Below are 25292 nucleotides of genomic sequence, written 5' to 3'. Positions count from 1 at the left end.
TGATTTTAAGTGACTTTGAACATGGCATGGTTTTTTACACAACACATCAAACGTAGATACAGATTAGCTTCAGCAGCAGATGACCACACCAGCCGAAGTAACCTATGAATTGAGGTTACCATTGCACAGGTTCTCCAAAATTGGAAAACGGATAATTATAAAAACATTGTCTGATCTGATGAGTCTTGATTTCTGCTGTGATGCATGAATGATCGACCAACAGGCATTGATCCACTGTGTGAGTTGTTTGAAAATATTTTGGTAGCCTTGGAGCAAAAACCACAGCCTACCTGGATATCGCTGCTCACCATGTCCACCTCTTTATGGCCACAGTGTGCCCATCATCTGATGGATACCTCCAGCAGTGTAACACACCATGTCACAATGCTCAGATAATCTTAGACTGGCTTCTTGAACAAGACAGAGTTCTAAAATGTTTCCAAATGGCCTATCTGGAGCATCTTTGCAATGTGGTGGAACGGGACATTCCTATCGTGGATGTGCAGCCAACAGTTGTACGGTTACCATCTGATGATGTCGTGCCAATGCGGCCAAAATCTCAGAGGAATGTTTTCAGCGCCTTGTTGGATGCAATGAAGAATTCAGGCAATTCTAAATAAAAAAGTAAAAGGAATCCAACCTACTACTGACAGGATATACCTAATACCTAGTTCTTTAAAGGTCCATTTGAGTTTAAGTTGTAATGTCTTCAGGTTCTTATTTTTGTTTTTCTTCTCTAATGTTATAGCGGTAAAAATGTAATTAAATAAAGTCCTAAGAATTTTTTTGATTCTTCTGCTGAATTGAGTTCGTCTGACTGCACTGGAAAGTGTAGCAGTGAACATATTAGCTGCTTACTTTTGGCTGCTCCCTTATTCACAAGGGGCTGATTAATTTGGCAGCTTTTTCTTCTTATTATTTCTAACACTCGATGACCTTCCTGATGGGGAACAGAGAGATCTATAGAACCAGCTATATATTGCTGATTAGGTGAATACATAAACCACTATACTGAAACTACTCTGGCTTCTGTTGGTCTGTGTATTGTGAGTAGGCTATAAAGGCTACTACACAAGTGTTTCAGGTGAAGAAAACTTAAGCTTTGTATCATCAGCAAATCTTCATTTTTTCTGCTTAACATTAAAAATCCAGATGTGAAGAACTGCTCTGGTGTAAATGAGAACTTCCCTTCCTTGTGGTGTCAATACTGCAATAAACCTTTTTTTTTTTTTTATAGCTGCTACGTACAGGGACAACTACCTCATTAAAGCCTTAGCTGCCACTGTGGTGACTGCTCTGATGCTGCACTCAGTTCTGTTCCCTGCTATTCTGTTGTACTGTGTTCTGACAGGCTGATCAGTGCAAAAGGCTGTTGTTGTTTTCATGATGAGAATGGAGTTGTGCAATGCCCTTAGCATGGTGTCAACTGGTGTAGCCTCTGCGATTTACAGCCAGAGGCAATAGCTTTTTCACTCTGAGTGGGAAAGCAAAAGAATAGGGGCCGAGAGCATGAGGGAGCAAATGTGACAGAGTAGGAAGGAGAAGCGCTGAAGTGTGTTTATGCAACTGAAAATGTCTTCAGCGGCTCTATTGACAGATGTATCCTCTCTAACAGGCTCTAGTCTGGGGACATTATTTGTGGATTTTAAAAGTTTGATTTGGATTTAAATCATTTCTCATGACAAAGACAAGTCTGTTGAACTACATATGAAGATGTTTTGTGTCTGTGTTGTACTAATGTTGCCATGCATACGGTAAATGTTTAAAATATGTGCAGCTGTATTTATCACATTTTAAAGAGCAGTGGCGGTTTGGGATATTACTCTTTGATGTATATTTTTAAATGTCAAGAAACATTTCGATACATCCTTAATCCTTTGGTGTTCTTTGCTGAATGTACTGCCAGTTCTAGCTTTAAATTGCCGACAATCCTCCATGTTGCATTTATCGGTATTGAATATTACACTCGGTGTGAGGTACAGCGGAGAATAATGCCAGGATTGGAGTTGTGCTGCTTTTTGTAACAGCATGCTACTTGTAGCCAGCGCTTTGGACTCAACTCTGTCAGGAACAAACAGGATTATGTGTTTACAGGAAATTACTGTGTGTAAAGTGGTAGAGCATACTCTGAGCATCAGTGAACCAATGAGAAGTAATAAAAACACACCATAAAATGTAACTTATTGGAATCCACGCACGGTAAGTTATTACACGGTATCCATTCATCCATCCATCCTATTTTCTGCCCTTTAACTGGTGACAAGCGCAGGAGGACATTGAGGTGTTCCCAAGCCAGCCGAGAGTATGTCCTAGAACTGTATGAGAGACTCCTTTTAGTAGGACATGCCGAAAACACCCCATCTGTGATGCCCTTTTCAGATGCCCGATGTGGAAAAGAAGCGGTTCTGCACTGAGCCCCTCCCGAATGATTAAATCCCCTACCTTGTCCTAAAGGGAGAGCACAACGTTATTTCAGCGGAAGCTCATTTTCACCGCCTGTGTCCCTAATCTCATTCTTTCAGTCTCTACCTAGAACTTGTGGCCGTAGGTGAGGTAAGGGAACATAGACCGATAAATCGACAGCTTCACTTTCACACCCAGCTCTGTCTTCACCACGGCAGATTAGTAAAGCATCTGCATCGCTGCCAATCCACACTGATCCATCTATCATTCTCCCACTCCACTCTCCTCTCACTTGTGAAAGAGACCCCAATAAACTTCTCCATTTGGGAGAGCAGCTCTATGACCTGGAAAGGGAACTCCACGCCCTTTCTGGCTGAAAACCGTGGCTCGAGACTTGGAGGTGCTAACTCTCCTTCCCACCATTTCACACTCTACTGCAAACTACCCCAGTGTGAGCCAGAGGTAGATGTCTGATGAAGCCAAAAGATCTACATAATCCACAAAAGGTATTCCTGAGGCCACCAAAGCATTCTGCCACTGTATAGCAGTACAGTACATGCTATACTGCAGTTTTATTTATGTCAGAATTGTGAGTAAGCGCAGTTTACTAAAGATCTTAGCTTTAATACCACAGATTGTATTCAAATGATAGATTAAATAGTAAAGCCAGCACTGAAAAGCCTCAGGAGGTGACTCTAGTGGAAAAACAAGTCAGGCTTTATAGAAGTAGGTGGGAAAAACAACTCTGGCTTCCCTGATGTTTGACCTCAGTAAACACTTTCCTAATTAGTTTATGTTTGCAATTGCTAGGCTCAGGTCTTATTAAATAAAAGATGATGCTTATTTGGTAAATTATGGTGTTTATCAGAGATAAAAAGAATAATCAGGCAGGATATGCTTTAGGGTGAGCCTGCTTTGTATGAGTGTAGTCTTAAATTTCCAGTTTTAAAACTGCGCGATTGTGACAGTGGAAGGCTTCAGGGCTTCAAAATGAGACTTCATGAACTTATGGCTATATCTACCACGTTCTATATACAGTGTATTATTAGTGTTGCATTTATTTAATTTTGAAATATTTTGTTGTAAAACAGTTATGTTGTCTGACAGCATATTGCAAGAAGATATTCACACATGTTCCAGTACCAAATTCATACTAATTACATTAAGTTCTTATCACAGTATTACATGTTGTTTGTTGCCTATTGAAAATGAACTTATTTGTCTTCTGCTAATAGCAGACAGTGTTTGCATCTGTCTTTGAATGAAACTCTAAAATTATGCCTTTTCTGTTACCAGTCTCTTACACTTATTCTATCTCGTCTCAGGTGTTCACTGAGAAGCCGTACCAACCAAAAATGATTTAGCTGTTTTCCATCTGTGGCCACTTCATCTAATTCCTTTGTGCAACTGATAAAAATAAAAAATATTTAGCTTGTACACAGCCTAAAGTGAGTCCTTAATATTGAATCAGTGCACACCTCCAGCTTAAAAATGATTATTAATGAAGCCAACAATTACTCATCCCAGTCTAATTGGTTATAGCTTTATTAAATGCAGGTTGGTGACGTGCTTCTCAACACAATTTTCTAGAGAGACTGTAACACAGTACATACCTGAACCCTGATGTGCTTCAAGTTGATACAAAGTAACATAAAACTGTACGGAACTAGGACTAACCTTTTTTTTCCCTACACGTATTATAAAGACAAAGCCTCAGCATCCTTATTAGCACCACAGCCTGTTGTCTGTTGCTTAGTAACCGATGTCAGCTTAGCTTCAGAGTGTTGGACATTTCTGCATAATGTTCAGTTTGGTTTCATTGTTGTATGAGAATCTAGAGAGTGAAAGTATGGGAGAGAGGAGCGTTAGGCAGAGAGGTCAGGGGACAGATTGAGATTTGAATGTGAGCTGGAGGTGAAGCTGTTATAGCATGACGGCGCAGATATATTCTGCCAAGTCATGATTCTCGCCTCGCTCCATCCGTCTGGAACGCAGCTCACATCAAATCCTCTTCATTCATCACTGCTGCTGTGTGCTCAGTGCTGACAAACGTGTAAAGAAGTGAAGTGATGAGCATGATTAGAAATTCATTTTTGTGTGTTCAGAATTAAAATGGGAATTTTATTCAGTTAAATTGGGACTTTTGGAGTAGTCAGCATCCTCTCTGGTGAAACCTTTGGTAGTAATGTTATCTGTTGTTTTATTTTTTACCTGTCAAGCTCTTATTAAGTCTTCTTTGTCTCTTAATTTATTTTTCTTTACTCTGCTGTACAGTACCTCTGAAATGTTAAAGTCGTTTCAAGTTATCCATGCATGAAAAATCATCTTCTGTCAGGTACTGAATGAGATGCAGAGAAAAATGGCTTTAAAATGTGCTAATTTTGTGGTTTTGGTCACAGACAAGTTTTAGAGAATATCTACCCCATTTACAGCTGAGTGCTGTAGCGAGAATAACGCAGGATGTAAGTCACTGAGTCGTTTTCACAAATTTATCAATTAAGACTTTTTTTTTCTCCCTCTTTCTTTTCGCAGACATTTCCAGAATATCATACTATGCCGGTGAGTACAATTTGAGTTGTTTTCAATATATGAAGGTATTATGTCTATTTTCTATCAACTAATGATAGGAATTAAAAAACTATTGAGTTTAGTTGAGTTTAGGAATCAATTCTGTGAAAGTTAAAAAAAAATTGTAATATCAAGGTATTGTCAAATTTCCTAGATGTGTATTTTTTTAAATACATACTCGTGTTCTATCAAAAAAAAGTAAAATCGTGGAGCCCTTTCTTTATTAACTTTCTAGCTTTTTATTTCACAAACTGGTGAGCAAATTAGTGTTTGTCGCCCTGCTCAGCTGTGATGTAGCATATGCTGCTGGAAAAACTATGACATGATTTGTAAATTACTCTAAACATCTTTTTCTGTTCTGTAGAAGATATTTTCATACTGGTGTATGTTGGTAAGGATTTACCATTATTTGGCTAAAATATATCAGCAGGCTTTATTTTAAACATTGTTTAAATCATGTAAAATGTTTAAAGCCAGTATAAACAATGCAGGCTAATATGTGAAGTATACAGTACATGAATGGTTATATCAGCTTTATTTTGAATATACTTTCCTTTTGCAACCTTTTTGTTGAATAAAAGTGGATATTGTACATAGTTTTGTTTAGAGCACTTGTACAGAGGTGCTGTTCTGCTTTTTCCTTTTTATTTTTAAATCAGATGTTATTTGATATTATCGCAGACTTAAACAAGGCCAGTGTTACTGAGAGCGGTTTGAAGTTGAGCGGAATAATTTTAAAGGTATAGATGAGACATTTTATAGCCCTTAGCACCAGTATCTCTCCATAGCTGTTGCTAGGTAACTGTTGATCCTACTGTATGTCTACAGGCAGGATGCTGAATATTCTGAGCTGAGAAAGACCAAAACAAAATTTACATTTCTTAACTCTGGGAGTTCTCTAATGCCAAAGTTGAAGTTGGCACAAACCTGTAATCACATGAAGCTTCCTCAGTTTGCTGGAAAACGACAACAATAAACCATCCAGCGTGCAGACTGGCAGAATGTAACCTTTGTGGCTGATAATGGCACAGGGTAAACTTCCTCTATAACACCTTCTGGACACAGTTTCTGTCCTGTAACAGTCAAATAGTGATATGATGCAAAAAACATAAAACAGAAAGATCCCGAGTCATTTCTTTGCAGTAGCAGCATTACACTTTCTCCTCTCTGTTTGCACAGCATGTATCCAGAGCCAAGTTTTAGAAATGCACTCACCGGCCACTGCATTAGTTATGCACACATTGCTAGTGCTGGCTAGGACCTCCTTTCGCTTCCAGAATTGGCTTAATTTGTGTCATAGATTCAACAAGGTGCTGGAAACATTCCTCTGAGATTTTGGTTCATAATGGCGCAGTGGCTGCAGACATCTATGGTGTGAATATCCCATTCTAGTACATCTCAACGATACTCTATTGGGTTAAGATCTGGTGACTGTGGTGGCCAGTGAACTTCTGTTATGGAGAAATCAGTTTGAGATGATTTGAGCTTTGTGATGTCTTAATCTGAGGAAGCAGCCATCAGAAGATGGGTACACTGTGGTCATAAAGGGATGCACATGGTCAGCAGCAATTCTCAGGTCGGATGTGGTTTTTAAACATTGCTCAGTTGGTACGACAAACATTACTGTGCACCACAACCAGCAGCCTGAACCTGTGATACACGGCAGGATGGATGTCTGCTTTTATGCTGGGTACGCCAAATTTTGACCTAGCCGTCTGAATATTGCATCAAAAATAGAGGCTCGTCAGTTCAGACAATTCTTTTTCCATTATTCTGTTATTTAATTTGGTGAGCGAGAGTGAATTGTAGCTTCAGTTTCCTGTTCTTAGCTGATACGAGTGGCATTCGATGTGGGCTTCCGCTTCCATCCTGGTGCACAATTTGAACTTCATAGCCTCTGTTGACATTACATTAATTAAGAGTCTTAATCAGGTATACCTAATAAAGTGGCGAATTTATTGTAATAATTTTATTTTCTGAATATTAAACACAAAAAGTTGCCTTTTTGATATATTTGCAGAATTAACTAACTAAAAATGTTTGTGCTATTCTATTTGGTTTACTTTTTTGTTCAATAAAAAAGTAAAGTAGACATCCTAGCATTTAAACACGTTTCCTGTATGGCTGGGCATACTCGGTGAGTAATTGCTTGCAGCGCTTAGCCACTAGAAGCTTAGCTGTAAAGCGTTCACAACATCTTGTGCGCTGTCACATTAGAGGGATTGAATGTTGGAGTGCTTTGCTGCCAGTGAAGCTCGCAGGCTGCAGGAGCAGGTGAAGTATGTGTGGAGAGGAGGAGAGCGTGGACAGAGGGCAGTGTAGACCTGCTGAGGGCTGCAGAGTCAAAAGGGGGAGGGATGGTGTAGAGAAATGTAGACAAACAAATGTCGTAAGTGGTAGGAGAGTGGAATGTGTGTTTTCAGTGGCTAATCACTAATCTTGGTAAAACCGTGGGTGTGTGTGTGACAGGTTTGTGTGTTCATATAATTGTTTATTAAAGTCACCGGGTCCTTTTTAGCATTCTGTCCAATCAGCGCACCTACTTTCCACTGCATCAAGTCTCATTTACAATGTTTATATCTATCTTTCTTCCTGCTTCTCTTCCATGTGCCCCCCCCGCCCTGCCTTACACACACGCACACCTCTGCAAACACACCAACATCCCCCTCCCCTCCATGGTTGTGCCTGTTAGCAATCCGAGCAGCTTTTTCGCAGCGTGGTCGCAGCAGCTTAAACCTAAAACACAGCAGAGGAGAAACACTTGGCTCACAGACGCGCACTCTCACTTTTTGCTGACACTCACATGCAGTCACTTTGATTTCATATTTCCTATGCATTTCGCTCTCTCTCGCTCTCTCAGACGCGCACACACACATATGGGAACTCTAATACACCCTTTTTGGCTTACACTCAGTCTGATCTTCATGCTTTTCGGTGCACTCATTTTGACTCCCTAAAGATTTTGCTGGATGAGCAGTCTGTGTGTGCGCGTGCGTGTGTTTGGGTGTATCTGTGTATGTCTGAGAGGTTGGAAGTTATGTTGTAACTGCTCTCGCTTCTTTTCCGCCGCCACAGAAGAAAGACTAAGCAACACGCCGCTGCCTGACTTCGAAATGGATTTACAGCATCAAACCTGCTCTTGCTAAATATTTTTCCCTTTTTTTTTTTTAGTCCTGCTTCCATCCTGCTCTTCTTTTTTTTTTTTCTTTTCTTCATTCACTTATGTCCCGCTCTAGCGTCAGATACCTGCTCTGACCTGGTTAACTCCTGCTGGCTCTGAGCATTGTGGGAAAGCTTTGGAGGACGTGAGGCTCAGCTTCTCCCTGAGGTTTCTCTGCTTCTCTTTCATCATTCCGCTCGCTTCATTTCTTCTCTTTTTTTCCCCATCTCAAAATGTTCTTTTCCACTCATCTTTAATTCTAACTGTATCTCATTTTTCTAATTTTTATTTCTTTCAGCTTTATGTCTTTGCTCTTTCTTTATCCCCCTTGCTTCAGTCACTCTTATTTTCCTCTCCCTCACTAGGCTCATTTTCTGTGCCCTACATTTTTGTGTCTTTTTCACTGATGCCTGTTTCTCTGGTCTCCTTGCTGTGATCTGCGTTGCCATCCCCTCTGGACAGCATTGTGGATTTACAGAACAGAACTGCTACCTTCCTTTGGAAAATGATCGCTTGATGTGATTTTATGGAGTCCTACGTATCCAGTGAGCGCTGTCACTTTTATTTTGTATCCTGGAAATTTGACGTGTAATGCCAAACCCCGGTGGCTGAAGATTTATGGCTGCAGGAAAGAAACCTTTGAGTTTATTATCAAGGATTGATATATTGGATCACTAACTCCCTACCGATGACCTGAATTTGATATTTTGTGGGAATTTATTGGCCTACAAGATGGCCTAATAGGGAAGGAAATCATCAGTCATGAGAATCTTTTTCTGGAAGCTTCCAGTGAAGTGTCCTTGAGCAAATTACTGAATTATCTCTACCCTCAGAGGCTCAGTCTCCTTGGGGTGAAAGAGCTTCCTGACAGAGGATCGTTACATATTACGTTGCAAAATTTTCTGTGTGAAAGGACATGGCAAGAGTCAGACCGGCTGATTACTAAGACCAGGAATCCAAGTTGATGACTCCTGAAGTGGAGTAATGTTTCAAAAAGCTGTGGAGAAATGAGTTGCAGTCTTGTGATTGGAGCTTGGATTTTCTCACCAAATATTAGACATGAAATATTTATAAATTAGATTATTATGCACAAGAAGCCCTGATGGACCTCTGTGTCAGTATTATTTAAAAGCTATTGGATCTTCTCTATCAGCTGCACTTTTAGTCTAATGTAGTGACTGCTACAGCATAGACAGCAAGCCAGCCAGTGTTTTCTCTGTTTGATGTGTCGTCAGTACAAAAGATATTTGACACTCTTTATTTCCTCCTATTAGTTTATTTCCTTTACTGGCATTACTTTCAATTCTGGGATGCTAATTGATTTTTTTTTTTTTTTTACTACGATATTTTTTTTTTACAATCAATAAGCTTTTTACCAAAAAGACTCCAGTCACCAGCACAACAAATTCCCACTGTTTTTCACATCTTGTTGATTTTTTTTTTTTTTTCAACGGGTGTCTTCAGATTTATCTACCTGGAATCTTTTTTTAAAATTGTTGCATAAAGCCCAATGAGGAATTGCCCCTAGTCATAGGCTCTATGCTGTTTTTAGGGCCCAGTAGTTTTGTCTGGGCCCCGTGGCCACACCTGGAATTGCTCCCCCTACAGTACAAATGGAGAGCAGCGGCTGCATCCCTCTCTGCTGGACCAAGGGGGGGTGCATTTATGCACAGCACCCCTTACCAAGTAGGTATTAAGAAGCATCAGTAGAGAAATTGGAGATGTATACTATGCATTGTCTAGTTAGTACTTTCTGCTGTTTATTTCACTTAATTCTCGCTCTTTATGACTATAACATTAAATCCATAATAATTGGTGATGCAGTATCTTGAAGGCAGTGCACTGTTCTTTCATTAGGTGCACATATGGTAAATGATTGTGTTTGCCAGTGGATATAGGTATCCTGAACAAGATGAATTGTACTTTTCATCACGCTGAGCTTTGGGTGTTTTCACAGTATGCTACAGGCATAATGATCTGTACTGTTTCTGTTTGCTGTCAGAATTTGTTACATGTCAGGTCCAGTTGCAACAATGGCTGAACTTAACTTAGTTAGTTGCCGACGCTGTCTAATAAGAGTGTATGTCAGTCCATGTTTACAGCACTTGAGTCAAACCTCGGTTGCTGTATTTGTACTTGCAAGACACAACAAGTTGCTCCTGATGCACTGATTGGAGTGTGAGTGTTAGATAGAAACAGATTAAAAAACGTGCTTATGTGAATGAGACATGTTGTATAAAGTGCTTTTAGTGTTAAAGTAGTATATATGGTTGCTTTTTTGTCAGTATTAAACTGTTGAAATATTTGCAACTAATGTTTAGCCTTCACATGTCTGCTCCTCAGTCTAATATAGATTATGCGTATCCTTTGAAGTAGCGAGAGAAATACGTGGAGAGGGGGGAAGCAGAGGAAATTGAAGATGAGAGGGAGGAAGGAGGAGAGGTGATTCAATAGGACAGGAGGATCAAATGGACTTGTGAAGGCAGTGGCTAAAAGGTCTGTAAGTATGTGAGAAGAGAGAAGGGATGTGTTTAAGAGGATGAGAAGAAAAGAGCAGATGAAGAGTGAAAGCATGGGGAAAGAAGCTTTTGGGAGTTTTGATACATGAGAAATGGAAGTAAACGGAAAAAATTGTGACATTTTCAGAAAGATAGGCTTGATGTGAGAGATGTGAACAAGTGAGGAGGAAGAAAAGAGAAAGGCAATGGTACAGAGATGGCGATGGCAAGCCACTGCTGCCAAGCCTCTGCTTCCCCAGGGTTGTGCTAACCCCAGTAACCCAGATACCCGTTAGAAAAGGAGATAAACCATCCTCCAGCTGCTGCTGCTGTGGGACTGAGCTCAACTCCAGCCTTCTGTGGTTCAACAGGCTTACTGTCAGTCAGTGGAGCCCCACTGAGAGCGCGGGCAGTGGGTCTGGAAGCTGCCCGCACCCCTCCTGGCTGTCTACTTGGCCTAGTTGATTTGATTCATGTCTTCACGCTTGTGTTTGTGTGGGAGGGCTTGCATGTGGGAATTTAGTGCAATTGCACTGAGCAGAGATTGGTGGAAATGAGAGATGATGTCATTTACCTTATGTTGTGTAGGGCACCTATTTTAAAACAGTTATTAATTTGCATTTAGAGCCATACGTGTTATAAAGTGCCCTAATTGTCACTGAGTGAGTGTGTATGTATATACGTGTGTGTGTGTGTGCATGCGTGTGCTAATATAATTATTGTAACAATACATTATAGTATTTTTTTCCAACCTATCGTGCATTATATACGTCTTCTCATACTAAATTTCCTACTTACATGTGATGTAAGAGTATGAGGATTATAAAGTGGCTGTATGTCTGCACTGAAATGAAGGTATGCTTACTTCTCTAACAGGATTTAGCAAAGCTGTATGTAGTATTTAGGTTATCGGTGCATGTAGGTGATTTTTGCTCCTGTGTTTTATGTGTTACGATGCTCGAATACTTAATATCTAATCTGACTACCGGCTGACCAAGTGAAAGCAGCAGACCGCAGACTTTGGTTTGTGATTCTGTAGCTAAAATGCTGCAGTTGCTTACATGTAAAAAGAATTCGCAGTCAAAATAATGCCCCCAATACATTTTTTAACATGTCCCTCTGAGACAAGGCATGAAAGCTGGAGCTAGTGCTGTTAAAACAACTGAAGATAATCTGGGCAGCTGCATCTGCAACTCTTTCTGCGCTCACAGTCTGTACAGGGGTTTGCACTAAGAGTGTTTTTAGTGTATATTTACCACAACTAAAAATACAAAAGACATTGCTTTGCTCACCCAGTTACACAATATCCAACCAAAGGGGAAAGAAAAAACCCCAGCAAACCATTCTAATGCGATTTCAGTCAGTGAACATGCACAGTAAACTAAACTGAGAAGATTCATATGCCAAAAGCATTTCATGAGCAATGTCAGCAAATGGTTTGTCATACCTGTACTTTAAAGTGCTGGGTTGATACTTTACAAGGAATGGTTCAGAAAGCCTGGAATTTTGAAGCATAAAGCAGAGCTGATTTGCATATATCGCCTTATGAAACTTGAAATTTCAGCTGCTGTCAGAGTAACAGTGGAGGGATTATAAATGTTCTTTGCTGCAAAAACTCACTAATATATTTATTATGTGCAACGAAATGTTTTACCTTTAACTTATCTCATCAAATAAATTCAGCAGTTATTGAAAAGAAGGTGGTATTATTAATGGGATTATTGAGGATTGTGACAGGCCATGTAATAATCCTAATACCAGAAGTAAAATTATAATTGGATGATGACAGTAAGAGGGGCATTTATAATCTAATCTACTAATCTACTTTATTCGTGCCTTGAGGATTTGTTGGTTGACCATTTCACACTGACCTATATGTATTACAAGGACACAATGAGCATTTTCGCTATTCAGAATATAACCTCGTACAGCATGATGTAATCTAGGTAGCATATCAGTTTTGGGACTTCTTTGGTCACTGAAAGGTTGATTTTAATACCACCAATATGGAAAGAATGTGTGCAAAAGAAAATACAGCAATCTTCTGAGCGAACAGAGGTTATCCTTGAGCAAATAAAGCCCCTATCATTGAAAAACGATTTTTAAAAAAACACAAATTTTAACACAAAAAAGCCAATTTTCTTTAGCTGTGGTAAACCCTGGATTCACAGTGAGGGAAGAATAAATGTTTCTATCCAGCTGCAGGTCAAACAGGTTAAGTGCTGAAACGTCTTGCATCTCCATCATTCAGTCTCCATAAGTCTGTCTCTGCTTCGGTTCTTATCGATAGGAAATAATCTGCCTGTGATCCAGCATCTGGTAGATGTTAATGATACAGATCACTTTCACATTTTGTCAAAGATTACACTTTAAATACTGGAAATGAGCCGTGAAGTAATTTTGATTCGCACCACTTGTGCCTAATTTGTTGATGACTGTGATTTCTGGCTATCAGAAATCACAGTCAGCTGAAGGCAGTCCTTGCAGTGGTGATGACTCGACAAAACCCTGCGGGGATGTCCAGGAAGTGAGAGTGTGACACAGGAAGCATCGGGGGGTGGGGGTGTCATGCACAAAAATACAGTCGAACGAGAAACAAATCGGCAACTAATAAAAAAGGATATTGGGTGAAAGAAGAGTGAGAGACAATAACTTGTTTACTTTTGTTTATTAGACAAGCCAGCATTTTTATTGTAGCCTGGTTTATTACTGTGTCTGCCTCCTTTTGATAATAAAGTTTATTATTGTGCTCATATTGTCATTTTGAATTTGGAAACGGGAAATCTGCATTGTGATATTCTGTGATTTATATATTGGTATCAGGGCAGCTATTGTTAACTTTGGATAAATCTATAGTTAAAATCCTTGAAAAACATCTTTTTTTTTCTAATGTTTGTCATTAGAAATGGGACTTAAGGAAAAATGATGGTTACTGTCTGGATCGTGATCGTGTAGAATGAGCTGTCAATGCTGAGATATTGAAACTCAATTTGGTGCACCACTACTTGAGAAATCTTCTGTAAAATGAGCCAAAGCCATTTTTAGCTGGCACCAGTTTTTCCAGAACCGTTTAATTATCCTCATACAGCTTTTAGATTTTAAGAAACACCACAATAGAGACGGCAGCTTAGCATAGACTCCATCCATGCTATGCTGCAGGTGGGACTGAATGACCAAGCCACTTGCAGTCAGTCAGTCTAAAAGCTGTCCGCCTGGTTGATTTAGCAGTTGTCCTCTATAGCTGTCTAATTTCCCCCTGGTTGAGAATTTTTTAGTAGAAATGTTTATGTGAAGAACTGTGACTTCATTAGCTCCAACTCTAAATCCAAATTCCAAAGTTTCCTTTTCATTTAATGTGTGCAGTGCTTTCTTCATTCATATGATAACCAACTTCGTTTTAAATCAGAATACCAGTTCATTTGAGTACCGGGTCCTTACTGTGTTGCTGTCTTCTTTTCAGAATATGATGGCCAGTTAGCCCTAGCAGGAGCATCCGAGTCAGGCATGGCATCGTCTTCCTACTTGGAACCCAACATCAACCACCCGTCTGCGGGTGGTTGCGGGGTTAAATCCCGGTCTGGAATGCCTGGTGTACCCAGCACCAGTGGCTCTGCTGGAGGTCTAGAGAGACCCCCGGGCTCCATGGACCGCGTTCTTAAGATCTTCCATTACTTTGAGACAAACAGCGAACCATGTACATGGGCTAGCAATATCAGGCACGGAGATGCTACAGACGTCAGGGTAACGTGCACACGTTTCTTACCTGCATAGTTCGGTATTGTTGTTATTTCCCTGATTTTCGCTTTTCTTTTTCTTCATCAAACCATTTGTTTCCACAGGGTGTAATCCAGAAGATAGCAGAGATCCACAAACTGCGCTGTGTTGCCTCTTTAGGTCTCCGCCTGACCCACTTGCGCTCGGACGCTCTCCATTGGTTACACCCTGATTTAGGTGTGTCTCATGTGAGGGAGAAATATGAAAAACAGCACCCGCAAGAAGAGTGGAGGTAAAACTATGAGATTCTGTGTTTTGTGCTTAGCTCCCACTGCTCATTCGGACTATTCTAACTTTTTTTTTTTTAACAAATACTATAGAGTAAAATTTAAATATACATAAGCAAGAGCCATTTTATTAATTTTATTTATTTTTGGCCTTTATTCAATAGAGACAGTGTAGATAGACAGGAAAGCAGGGAGGGAGAGAGAGGGCAAGACAAAGTGCAGCAGGTCGGACTCAAACCCAGCCCTACTGCTTTGCAGCCACACAGCATATGGTCACCTGCCCACCCACTGAGGATGGTGCTCCATGGTGGATCAATATCTAACAGTGCTTTTCTTCAGTCATCTTTCCATGAACACCACTGGTTGAAATGGAGCTTCAAACCATGACAGAGCTTTAAACATGTTTCACTGGTTGGCTGTAAACAGTCACTGTCATACCTCTCTCCTCATCTCATCTGTACACACTGACAACAAATTTGGATTCATCACTTCATATGATAATTGCCGCTGATTTTCAGTTGAGATGTGTCAAGTCTTTAGTTTCTTAAGGAAATGCTTTCAGATATTGTTCATTTGCTTCTTTTGGCATTCACTTTTCCCGTTTCCTCAAATTTTTTTAAGGGCAAACTGCACACCGTGCTAAGATATTCAGAGTTTGTTAACAACGTAACTGCTTGAATCCGCTCCAGTTTCTATTCAGCAGCTCTGCTCAGAGCAGTGTGATGACACATTTCTAAGTTAACCCAAGCATGTTTTTTTCTGCATAACGTTTAGTATTTATCTATCCATATTGTACAGCCTGTACAGTGACTCCAATATACCTGTGATTGACCAGTAATGTCAGTGTTGCATGAGGATATATTGATCAATGGATACCTAAAGTAGCACCAGTACTCACTTGTGGTTGAAAGTATCTCTGTTGTTTAAGCTTGTCTATAAATATGCATAGGTTTAATAAGTAGCTACCTTCCTTCTTTAATGTTGTGATAATGTCAGAAACCAAAGTAAAATGACACCACCTCGTCTCTGACGGGAGTTATTGCAATAAACAGCTGCAACTGACTGCTGCAAACACATGGGCTCCAATAAATCACTTAATGGTAAACTAGGCACTGCACCTTAAAATCACTATTTAAACTACTTATACAAGCAGTAAAAAAAGGAAAAACTTAACTTAAATTGGGCTGTTAAAGGTGAATTTGTTGCATGCAGTGAGGATATGTTTTTGGCACTCGTGGTTTCCTAGTATTATATTAAAATGAATAAAGTTTTATTCTTCTCATTTATTTGATGCACCTGCCTAACATTTTGGTCTCTGTGTCGCTGCTTATTTGAGGACATCTCTGTCCAATTATAGCCTGGATTCAAACTATGCTGGTGCTGGGTGGATGATGTAGATATTGTTACTAACTCTCCTTAAGACTCAGTCCTTTGTCCTGCTGTGATGTGTTACACCCACTCATTAAATTTAAATGAATTCAACAAGAACGAGTTGTTCACACTGCTGACATACAGCAGAGGAGCTCCGCCAGTTGTTGCAGTTCTGCCTTGGAGGGCGGCAGAGCTGCAAGCCCACAGGAGTTTCTGCTGCCGAGCTATTGTTAGAACAGCAGCAGTGGCCCAGGGGATGAACCGACTATCTCACTCCTTTCTCACTCCCTGTGCGATTTATCTCATTCTCTCTCTTACATTCAGTCACTGTTCACTCTCATCCTTCACATCGTTCCCCTCTTTTCTATTAAACACACCATTTTATCTCCTCTGTCATATTCCCTTTTTGTTATAGAACAAACATGTTTTATTCATTCAGTCCTCAGCCTTGATTTTCTTTGCTACCTAACCACAGTCCTGTAACATCAGAGCAGTTTGGAGCTCATTACTCTCCTGACCCACTTCTCTCCCCTGTAGTCACTGCAATATGTCACTCATTAGATAATATATCACTATAAACAATGATGGCCCATCTGGGTGCTTCTGTGACATAGCTATTGGCAAGTGTAACTGCAGGAAGCTCATTATTCTTTATGGTCATACGAGTCCACGAGACATAATGTAGTGAGTACAGAAGGCTACATATTTCAAATATGAGACTCAGTTTTAAGCACATGTTGGCAAACAGCCATCCTGTTGAAGTGACGGAGACTGAGAAAAGCAAGCAAGCTACCAGATGCATCAGTGCTGCTTTGTCACTGACATATACTTTAACCTCTCCATCTTCACAGAAAGCAGAATTTCTAATTCAAAACGCTCTATCATCAGGCAATACTCAAGTTCATTTTGATGGCATGAAACATAATGCAAAATATGCATTTTTTTTTTTTTTTAGATATTTCTGCATTATCCCTGAAAAAAATCTTCAGATTCTTTGAAAGCCCATTGATGAATATAACAGTTGTAATTAACTTCACCGTAAGGTACATTATAAAACGTTGGTGTTTATCAGTTAGTAAAACCACAGCAGTTTCCAAGTCAACAGATATTAGTCAATTAGAGACAAACCGCTGTTAAATTGCTAGCCTCAATCTGTCACAGTAGATGTCATGTGACATGTTAAGTTCCTCATTTTTAAAATTTTAAACTGTATGCTTTGAAATCAGTGCGTCTTTTTAATCAAGTAATATCGCTTTAATGATCCTGTAGTTTGTCCAGACACACTTTTTTTTTTTTAAAGTAAGTGTGTGTGTGTGTGTGTGTGTGTGTGTGTGTGTGTGTGTGTGTGTGTGTGTGTGTGTGTGTGTGTGTGTGTGTGTGAGAGAGAGAGAGAGAGCTTATTCCTTCTGTTTTTAGTCCTCAGGCAACTATTGAGCTTGGATACTGCACATTTTTGATTATGAGTTTGTGCATGTGTGTGTATTTGGTATTTGGTAACATTGTTGCTGTCTTTCTCAGGTATGAGTTGCGGATACGGTACTTTCCTAAAGGTTATCTCAGCCATTTTTCTGAAGACAAACCTTCTCTCAACTACCTCTATCACCAGGTGAGGCCACACAACAGGATACTGAATGAAAGAAAACTAGTCTGGTTTTCTTAAGTGACTTCTGTCATTTATTGTCTTCTGTATGATTGCCTCATTTCTGCTATGTCCAAATGAGGCAGACATGTCTTTAAATCATGTAAAAAGATGCCCGTCGTATCTAATATGTATGCTGTTATTAGACATTTCCAGTCCTTAGCTCATTATATTTATTAAAAATCTGCTGCCACACCATGTGTCTCTCCAGGTAAAGAGTGATTACATGCAACACATAGCTGACCAGGTGGATCAAGATGTTGCACTGAAACTGGGCTGTTTGGAAATAAGGTGAGAACGCGCTCATCAGACACACACACATTACAGGTGTTTTGGTATTTGATACACTTCAAACCACAATGAACTTGAGTGTGTCATGTGTGTTTGCTAAATCTGTCTAAATCCCATATGTAGAAGTTGTCCTGAATACTTGAGGCTAGTTGTTGATCCTGTTCATATGTTAATCTTTTCTGTGAATTATATAGGCGGTTCTTCAGAGAGATGCCAGGCAACGCACTGGATAAGAAATCAAACTACGAGCTACTAGAGTAAGATTGTGTTATGTCATGCCATGCTGTCTTGAGTGTATGCTTCCAAAATGTTTTTATTTTGAGGTAAATTAGTCCAAAGAAAAATGTTGTGGCACTATTCTTTCATTTCAGGAAAGATGTTGGTTTGAGAAGGTTTTTCCCCAAAAGCCTCCTTGACTCCCTTAAGGTGAGATTAAACTAATATAATAATCTAAACCCACTTAGTGACTAACTGTCTACCCACTTCCTGGTAACAATGGTGTCAAAGCACAAATTGCATCTGATTCCTGCTTTGTGTATCGGCTGAGTTAGAGCTGACAGGCTGTTTGGGTGACTGGCAGGGAAACAAACCCGATGACTGAAAGGACATTTGGCTAAATGTCTGATCAGTCAGATTGTCTGGAATTAAGTTAAACTTCCTGTTGTCACTCACAGTGGGGCCTGTCAGTTGTGTGCTGTGCTTTTCTTGGCTTGTTCTCAGCTGTTTCCCAGAAAGCCCTTACTCTTTTAAGTGTTTTGTCCTTCCCCTTTTCTCTCTCTCTATCAGCCGAAGGCTCTTCGTAAGCAGATCCAGCAGACCTTTAAGCAGTTTGCTAACCTCAATGATGAACAGAGCATCCACAAGTTCTTTGAGATACTTTCTCCCATCTACCGCTTCGACAAGGAGTGCTTCAAATGCGCTTTAGGGGTAGGACTCTCGGTACATTGAGATAATGTTACATGTAAAGATCAATAATGACATGTTTTAATGTATTAGCCATACACTGAAATATAGCCAAAGTCATGAGGTGGGAGGCTAGAGCTTCTTTATCATGCACGGGGTAGTGTTCGCTTTCACACTTACTTATTTCAGGTCTTGTAGAGTCAGTATTTCTTCTTATTACTTTATTTTCTGCAGCAGTTACTTTAACTTCAAACCTAACTCTGTTATAAATGCCATTAGACATCAAAAACAAAGGAGTATATTAGAGCTTTTATAAAATTTGTGTAAGTACATGATGTGATGAAATATGAGCTATGTGTCAAAATTTACATTTCTGCACTGTGTCTCTCCTCCCCCTCTAGTCTAGCTGGGTAATATCAGTAGAGTTAGCTATCGGACCAGAGGAAGGAATCAGCTACCTCACAGATAAGGGCTCAACGGTGAGTGTACACACAGACAACTCACCACAGAAAGTTAGCATTACTTCTGTATTTTTCCTGCCTCTTTAGAAGGCTTCCAGCACATCTGTGTACTGCTGTATGCCTTAGGTGTAAGGTCACAGTAACAGTTCACCATACTGCCCTCTACTGGTTTGCCTCCTTTCTTTCATTCTTTTCTCATCTCCTCACTTGTCCAAGTTAGAATAGGTCGGAAAAGACAGTTAGATTGGAAAAAGCTGGGAAACAGCATGCAGATCACAGTTGGATTAGGAAAACAGAACAGTTTTCAGCATTGGGTTAAGTATCTTGCTCAAGGACATGATTATGGTAGCCGGGGAATTGATCCACCAACCTTCCAGTTGGTAGATGACTTGCTCTACCTCTAGCTGTGATAACATTACTAACTGTTATTGGCAGTAAGTAAAAATATAGGCAGTCATTGAAGAATATATAACTAATGAAAATGTATTTTTAAAAAGCACCAATCTGAGACCACAAGTGAAGATTTAACTTTAATGTTTTGTTTTGTTTTTTTAAAATAAATCATAAATGATCAACTTCACATTTTAAGCAAAAAGTTTATTTACACTTCTTTTGCTTTAATGACTTGATGCTTTCTGGCTAATGTGGACTCAAGGTCGTCCAATTCTATTATTTTAAGAAGTTCTTGTCTCTCTCAGAACCCCTTAAATTATTAATGGGGTTGAGGTCACACGCTGAAAATGTCTGTTTGTTTTGAAACCAGAAGGTTTAGCATATCTCTGAGGAATGGAGTGCCGCTTCGCCCTGTTCACAGGGTAGTCAGTAAAACACCCTCAAAGTTGAATTTTGACACTCTGTGGTGTTCTTCTCTATATTTTTGTTTGCTTTAGCACCAATGTTTTTATATTTAGCTAAAACTAAACTAAAACTAAAACTAGCATTCTAGTTAACAAAGATAAAAACAACAATAAACTTTTCAAAAACAACCTAATATGTTTTTGTTAGTGGGAAAACTGAAATAAAATAAAAATATAGAAACAAAAGACTTAGTTTTAGTCCTTGTTAATTTGTTATTACAACTTGTCTTGAGCCTTTAATGGACACGTTTATTGAGACTTTGGATATTTACAAGAATGCGAGTCAACCTTTTTCAAAAAGTTATGTCTTTTTATTTTAATACCTATACTGATATTCCTAAATCCTACCTCTGGTGTGTTCTATACATACAGTAATATTTAAAAAAAGACTGTTAAAACAGTGAAACTAAAACTAAACTAAACAAACAATCAACTGAAACTAAACTACAGACAGAAAGTCAAAGCTTAATAAAAATAGTAACCAATTAGAAAATTCACAACTATAATAACTCTCTTCAGCACATCCTTACTACACCATGCCTTCATGTAAGTAGGCCTACGCTGTGCAGCTAAAGTGAGGTACTGCAGTCATGTCAAACGTTTGATTATTGAGTAAATACTGTAGGAGTTTTTCCAATGCCAAACCAAGCGTTTGTTGTGTTTCCCCTCCTGAGAAACGGTTTATAGACCTCAACTCGTGCAGATGAGAAGAGATCCAGATAATCTTCTTTCTGCACTACTCCTCTGACTGGAGTCTTGCTTTTTTTTTTTTAAATATTTTAAAGGCAATGTCTGTTATGAAGTTGCTTTTCTATCTGTCAGTGAACCAAACTTGATGTATTGATCTTCTGATGTTGTGGTCACTTTGCCTGTACTTTGGATACAGCTGATAAAGTTTCTGTAAAGTGTTTTAGAGTGCGGTGCACAGCCTTCTTAGAGACCTTCTGTCTAGACATGGTTTGACGCTGAGAAAGCTCCTCTTTGCTTAGTGCAGCAGTCATATTTCTGACGCTTTCACTTAGTTCACATGCCACGTGTTTCACTGATGCTGTGCTTCGTAGTAAGCAATGTTAGAAACTTGAGGTAGACAATACAATCCAGTGCTACAAGCTGACTGACATCCATTTTCATTTTTGCTTGAAACGTTACAGGATATAATGCAGAATAGTTTCTTATAATTCTTAGGCTTTAAATATCTAAAGATTCTTTTTGACTATTTCCAGATGTATTTAATGACTGTGACTCTGCCTTTGTCTCTGCAGCCCACACACTTAGCTAACTTTAATCAGGTGCAGTCCATCCAGTACTCTGCTTTGGACGAGAAGGACAGGAAAGGCATGCTGCAGCTGAATGTGGCCGGAGCTCCTGAGGTAAAAACACACACCCTGTATACTCTTCACCTGGCTCTCTGTGTGTGTTACAATGTGAAATATAACCTATTGCTGTTTAAATTTGAGTTACACTTATTTGTATGCGTTTCCTCTCAAACATGTGGCTCATGTACATTCTCACTGAAAATGCATATAATGCAAAGTCTCTGTGCCAATAAGTGGATGTTGTTTTCCTGCTTGTGTTGGCTGCTGATGAAATCACACTTGTCACAGAGATTATTTCCATCCAGCTGATGAATGCTAATGTCACTGTTTACTTTATAAAATAGACTGTGTATAGAATTACTTAAACATAATAGTTCAAGTTATATTAAAACGCATGAAAAACTAGGTGAGCTGCAGGAAAAAGGAGAGGAGCCTGAGTTTCATATTGACTGTGTGTTTGCAGCAGGCTTACAGAAAACGTGTCACTGCCACAGTATTGGAGCAGGGATATGTGTCTATATGGGACTGTATGTGTGTGTGTGCACGCACTAATAGGAGGCCTTCTTCCTAATAAAGCCCTCGTTGTGTCACTGTGAAGTAGCTCTCTGTCCCGTTCTTACACTAATCCTTCTGTGGGTGTGTGTGTATAGCCCCTCACTGTCACTACAGCATTGCTGACTACGGCAGAAAACATGGCCGACTTGATTGACGGTTACTGTCGGCTCGTCTCCTCAGTTACTCACTCCTTCATCGTCAGGGTCCACAAAGGTATGACGTTCAGCTGTGCAGATTTTATATTATAGTCTAATGTTTCACTTTTTTGTTGTTGTTGTTGTTTGTTTGGGTTTTGTTTGTTTGTTTTTTGTAGCTTTGTAGCGGTAAGATTGTGCAAAGATGATGATTGTGGTCATGTTTCTATTGTTTCTATCCTAACAGTAGCTTAAAAAAAAAGAAAACACTGTAAATAGTACCGCATTGAAATCGCTGTCAAGTCATCTCTCAGACTGAGGTGGAGTCTTGATTGTGACTAGTGAGGCTTTATGCTTGTCGCTTTGATTAACCAGATGGTGTCTGGCTAGTGTTTCCTAAAAATAGCTATGGCTACAAAGAAATTGTGAAATCGTAGCTCTAGCATGAAGTCAGTCTGCTCTGTGACCAATTAAATTGTGGATTTTGTCTCTGCAGAGGGAGACAGAGCTCTGCCATCTATACCAAAGTAAGTCTACTAATTTGTTTTATGCTCGTTCAGGGCTGTGTTAAGTGAAAACAAGCTATCTTCTTCCTTCTTTTACCAGTGGAGCCTGTTATCTTTTCTTTGATTGATTGGGTGGTTATTATGGGTTTCACGCATTTTGTTATGACTCTGAAACTAAAGTGAGCATAAACATGTCTCAAATCCATGGATTCTTGAATTGCTTATAAGGTAAATATAATATTCTCTGTAAACTTTAGAAACTTTTTGGTTTTTAATGTTTGACACTTGAAGAAGCACACATGACAGGATGTGGGAGGATTCTTCGTTTCCCTCGTTGCGCCGCTGTCTTCGTAGCTGCAAATAGCAGCTCATTCTGTCTTAAGACAATGTGAGCCAAATCCCCAAAATAATTCTCTTCTCTCTGGTCCAGAGTTTCAAACCATGAGAAGCGGATGGAAAAGCGGATGGACGGAGTACGAACTCGAGCAGTTTGCGTCTCAGGTATAACCCCCCCCCCGTCGTGCTTCCTCTTGCTAGCCAGTCCATTTCTCCTCTGTCACTGTGCTTCTCTGTCCTCTGCTCTAAATGTCATGAATGACAGTGACGGCTAAGAGTTAGATAAAGGGTTCACAGATATGTGTGCGAGTGCTGTTACCACATAAAGCCTCATCTGTGTGCGCAGTGAAGAGTCCTTGTCTGGCCAGATGTCTTGGTGGAGAGCTTTAGTCACTGTCACTCTGTCTCTGCTCAGGCTGTCGACTGACTTCAGATTCATTCACGTGTACTTAAAATGACATTTTAAAAAAGACCTTTTAGAGCCATTAACGGTAAAACTAATGCTTCTCTCCATGTTTCTCCCCCGGTGTTTGTGTTTCATGCTGCTTGTGGCTTCTGCAGGTCACATTAGTGGCGATGGTAAACTGCATTTTCTTTAAACCTCCTTCATTAGTAACAGTGGAATTCCTGCTCTGTATCTTCATTAAGGCTGCCGTATGTGTGGAGAATATCTCTCTAACTCTCTCTGTCCCTGCTCGACTCTGTATTAGTTCTCTCCATGACTAAACCTGTTTTTCTCCAGCTTGTTTCTCTGGAAAGAAAGAATATTTCCATCCCTCCCCTTTCCTCTTCTCTCTCTCCCTCTCAATTGTTCCGTGTCACTCCTTGTGTGAGGCCACACTGTAGTACACGAACGTTTCAGTTGTTGTGCATGTGTTTGGAGTCGGGTATGGTGACGGGCTTTTGGCAAGGTAGCTCTTTCTGATCATGGTGCATCTCTTAATGTTGCAAATTGCAGTCTTTGTCTCGGTGAAGGTGTGCTCACCGGACTCAGTTATTTTGTGATGTTGGAAGGTCTTAGACATGGTGACATGTTATACAGTTAAATCATTGATACCGAGAACTTTGTAGTGATTTTTAGATGCAAGCTTGTCATCAGCTCAGAACTTGTTGATTTGTTCTCGGCTCTTTTTCTCATCCTGATTTTTCTTTGCTCTGCAGAAACAGACGACTATGCTGAGATCATAGACGAGGAGGACACCTACACCATGCCTTCGAGTAAGTAGACATACGCTGATACACATACCCATAAATGTTGTGGGCAGCTAAAGTGACAAGTGGCGAGGCAGTGATAGCTGTTTGTGTCTGCGCTATCAGTGGACCGTGTCAGACTTGTATCAGAGGCATTTTATAGAGGGACTTTGTTTACACTCTGTCTACTTCACCGTTTCTTTTTGTTGATTTCATTATAGATGAAGATTAAAAGCCATGAACAGGCATGTTGTCTGAGTGTGGTGGCATTTTAGATGAATTTTGGATGAGATTGGAGTCAGGAACCTCTTTACTGTAGCACACGTTCACTTGTGAAAATCTTTGTATTTTATTTAATTTGTCTTGGTATACGGTACTGTGCAAAAGTCTTGAGCCACCCCTTCATTTGTATATACTGTGATTTGAAACTGGAAAATGGGAGCGGTGATTTATTGAAACATGCATACATGGAAATACAAGTTTTCAGATGGTGCTGTATGGTGAAAAAGACTCTAGCAATACTGGGTGCTAATGTAGTTCAGGATGACCATATATTCTGCAAGGCTGAATACAGGATTCTTCCTCGTCTTCTCTGTCTGCTTTCCTGTCTACTCTTCACTACTACACTATCTCAAAAAAATCAACAGCAATTCACATTTAGATTCATCGCTCCATCAGACCTGTTGTCACAGATTTTCAGTCAGTTTTCTGAGTAATTTGGCGTACGTCACCCTTATTTCTGTTTCCCTTAAGAATCTTTACAGCCATCCTTCCACTGACACCATTTCTCATGAGGCTTCAACTCAAGGGTCTCATGGATCTCTGAGGTTCTTTGCTTGCTTTCTTAAAAAAATGCTCATTAGCTGCATATGCTTAGGCCACTTCTTTTGTCATTCACTTGTCCAGTTTCCTCAAATTTTTTGAAGTCACACTGCACACCATACCAATATATGCAAAGTTTCTGGCTAACAGCTCTCTTTTTTATACCTCTCAAACTGTGTTATCGTTCAACTATCGTTCATCGATTCAACTAATAAAATGGGAACAAATTTTGTGTTTTTGTAATAGATCAAGTTGTGTTTTTGTGTAAACACAACACTGG

At 39.7% G+C, this 25292-nt stretch overlaps 1 protein-coding gene across 12 annotated transcripts in view; it reads left to right on the top strand.

Annotated features, from left to right (window-relative positions):
• The window catches only part of LOC113031822 (focal adhesion kinase 1), a 64739-nt gene that overhangs the window by 5696 nt on the left and 33751 nt on the right, over window positions 1–25292 (top strand). For 5 of the 12 annotated variants that reach the window (XM_026184266.1, XM_026184273.1, XM_026184270.1 and 2 more), the window contains exons 2-16: window positions 4936–4962; window positions 14090–14370; window positions 14469–14635; window positions 17520–17607; window positions 17852–17931; window positions 18126–18188; window positions 18303–18357; window positions 18718–18858; window positions 19236–19313; window positions 21415–21522; window positions 22119–22236; window positions 22654–22684; window positions 23094–23164; window positions 23561–23578; window positions 24161–24217. In XM_026184266.1, the coding sequence (XP_026040051.1) occupies window positions 14134–14370; window positions 14469–14635; window positions 17520–17607; window positions 17852–17931; window positions 18126–18188; window positions 18303–18357; window positions 18718–18858; window positions 19236–19313; window positions 21415–21522; window positions 22119–22236; window positions 22654–22684; window positions 23094–23164; window positions 23561–23578; window positions 24161–24217 (1312 nt within the window). In that variant the 5' untranslated portion in view covers window positions 4936–4962; window positions 14090–14133. Of the gene's footprint in view, window positions 1–789; window positions 2910–4935; window positions 4963–9458; window positions 9818–14089; window positions 14371–14468; window positions 14636–17519; window positions 17608–17851; window positions 17932–18125; window positions 18189–18302; window positions 18358–18717; window positions 18859–19235; window positions 19314–21414; window positions 21523–22118; window positions 22237–22653; window positions 22685–23093; window positions 23165–23560; window positions 23579–24160; window positions 24218–25292 lie in introns of those variants that run through there. The other 7 variants (XM_026184275.1, XM_026184271.1, XM_026184265.1 and 4 more) reach the window with 3 other exon arrangements.

The sequence above is a fragment of the Astatotilapia calliptera genome, chromosome 11, assembly GCF_900246225.1.
Source record: "Astatotilapia calliptera chromosome 11, fAstCal1.2, whole genome shotgun sequence".
NCBI classification, from domain to species: domain Eukaryota; kingdom Metazoa; phylum Chordata; class Actinopteri; order Cichliformes; family Cichlidae; genus Astatotilapia; species Astatotilapia calliptera.
This window is presented reverse-complemented; position numbering and strand designations above follow the sequence as displayed.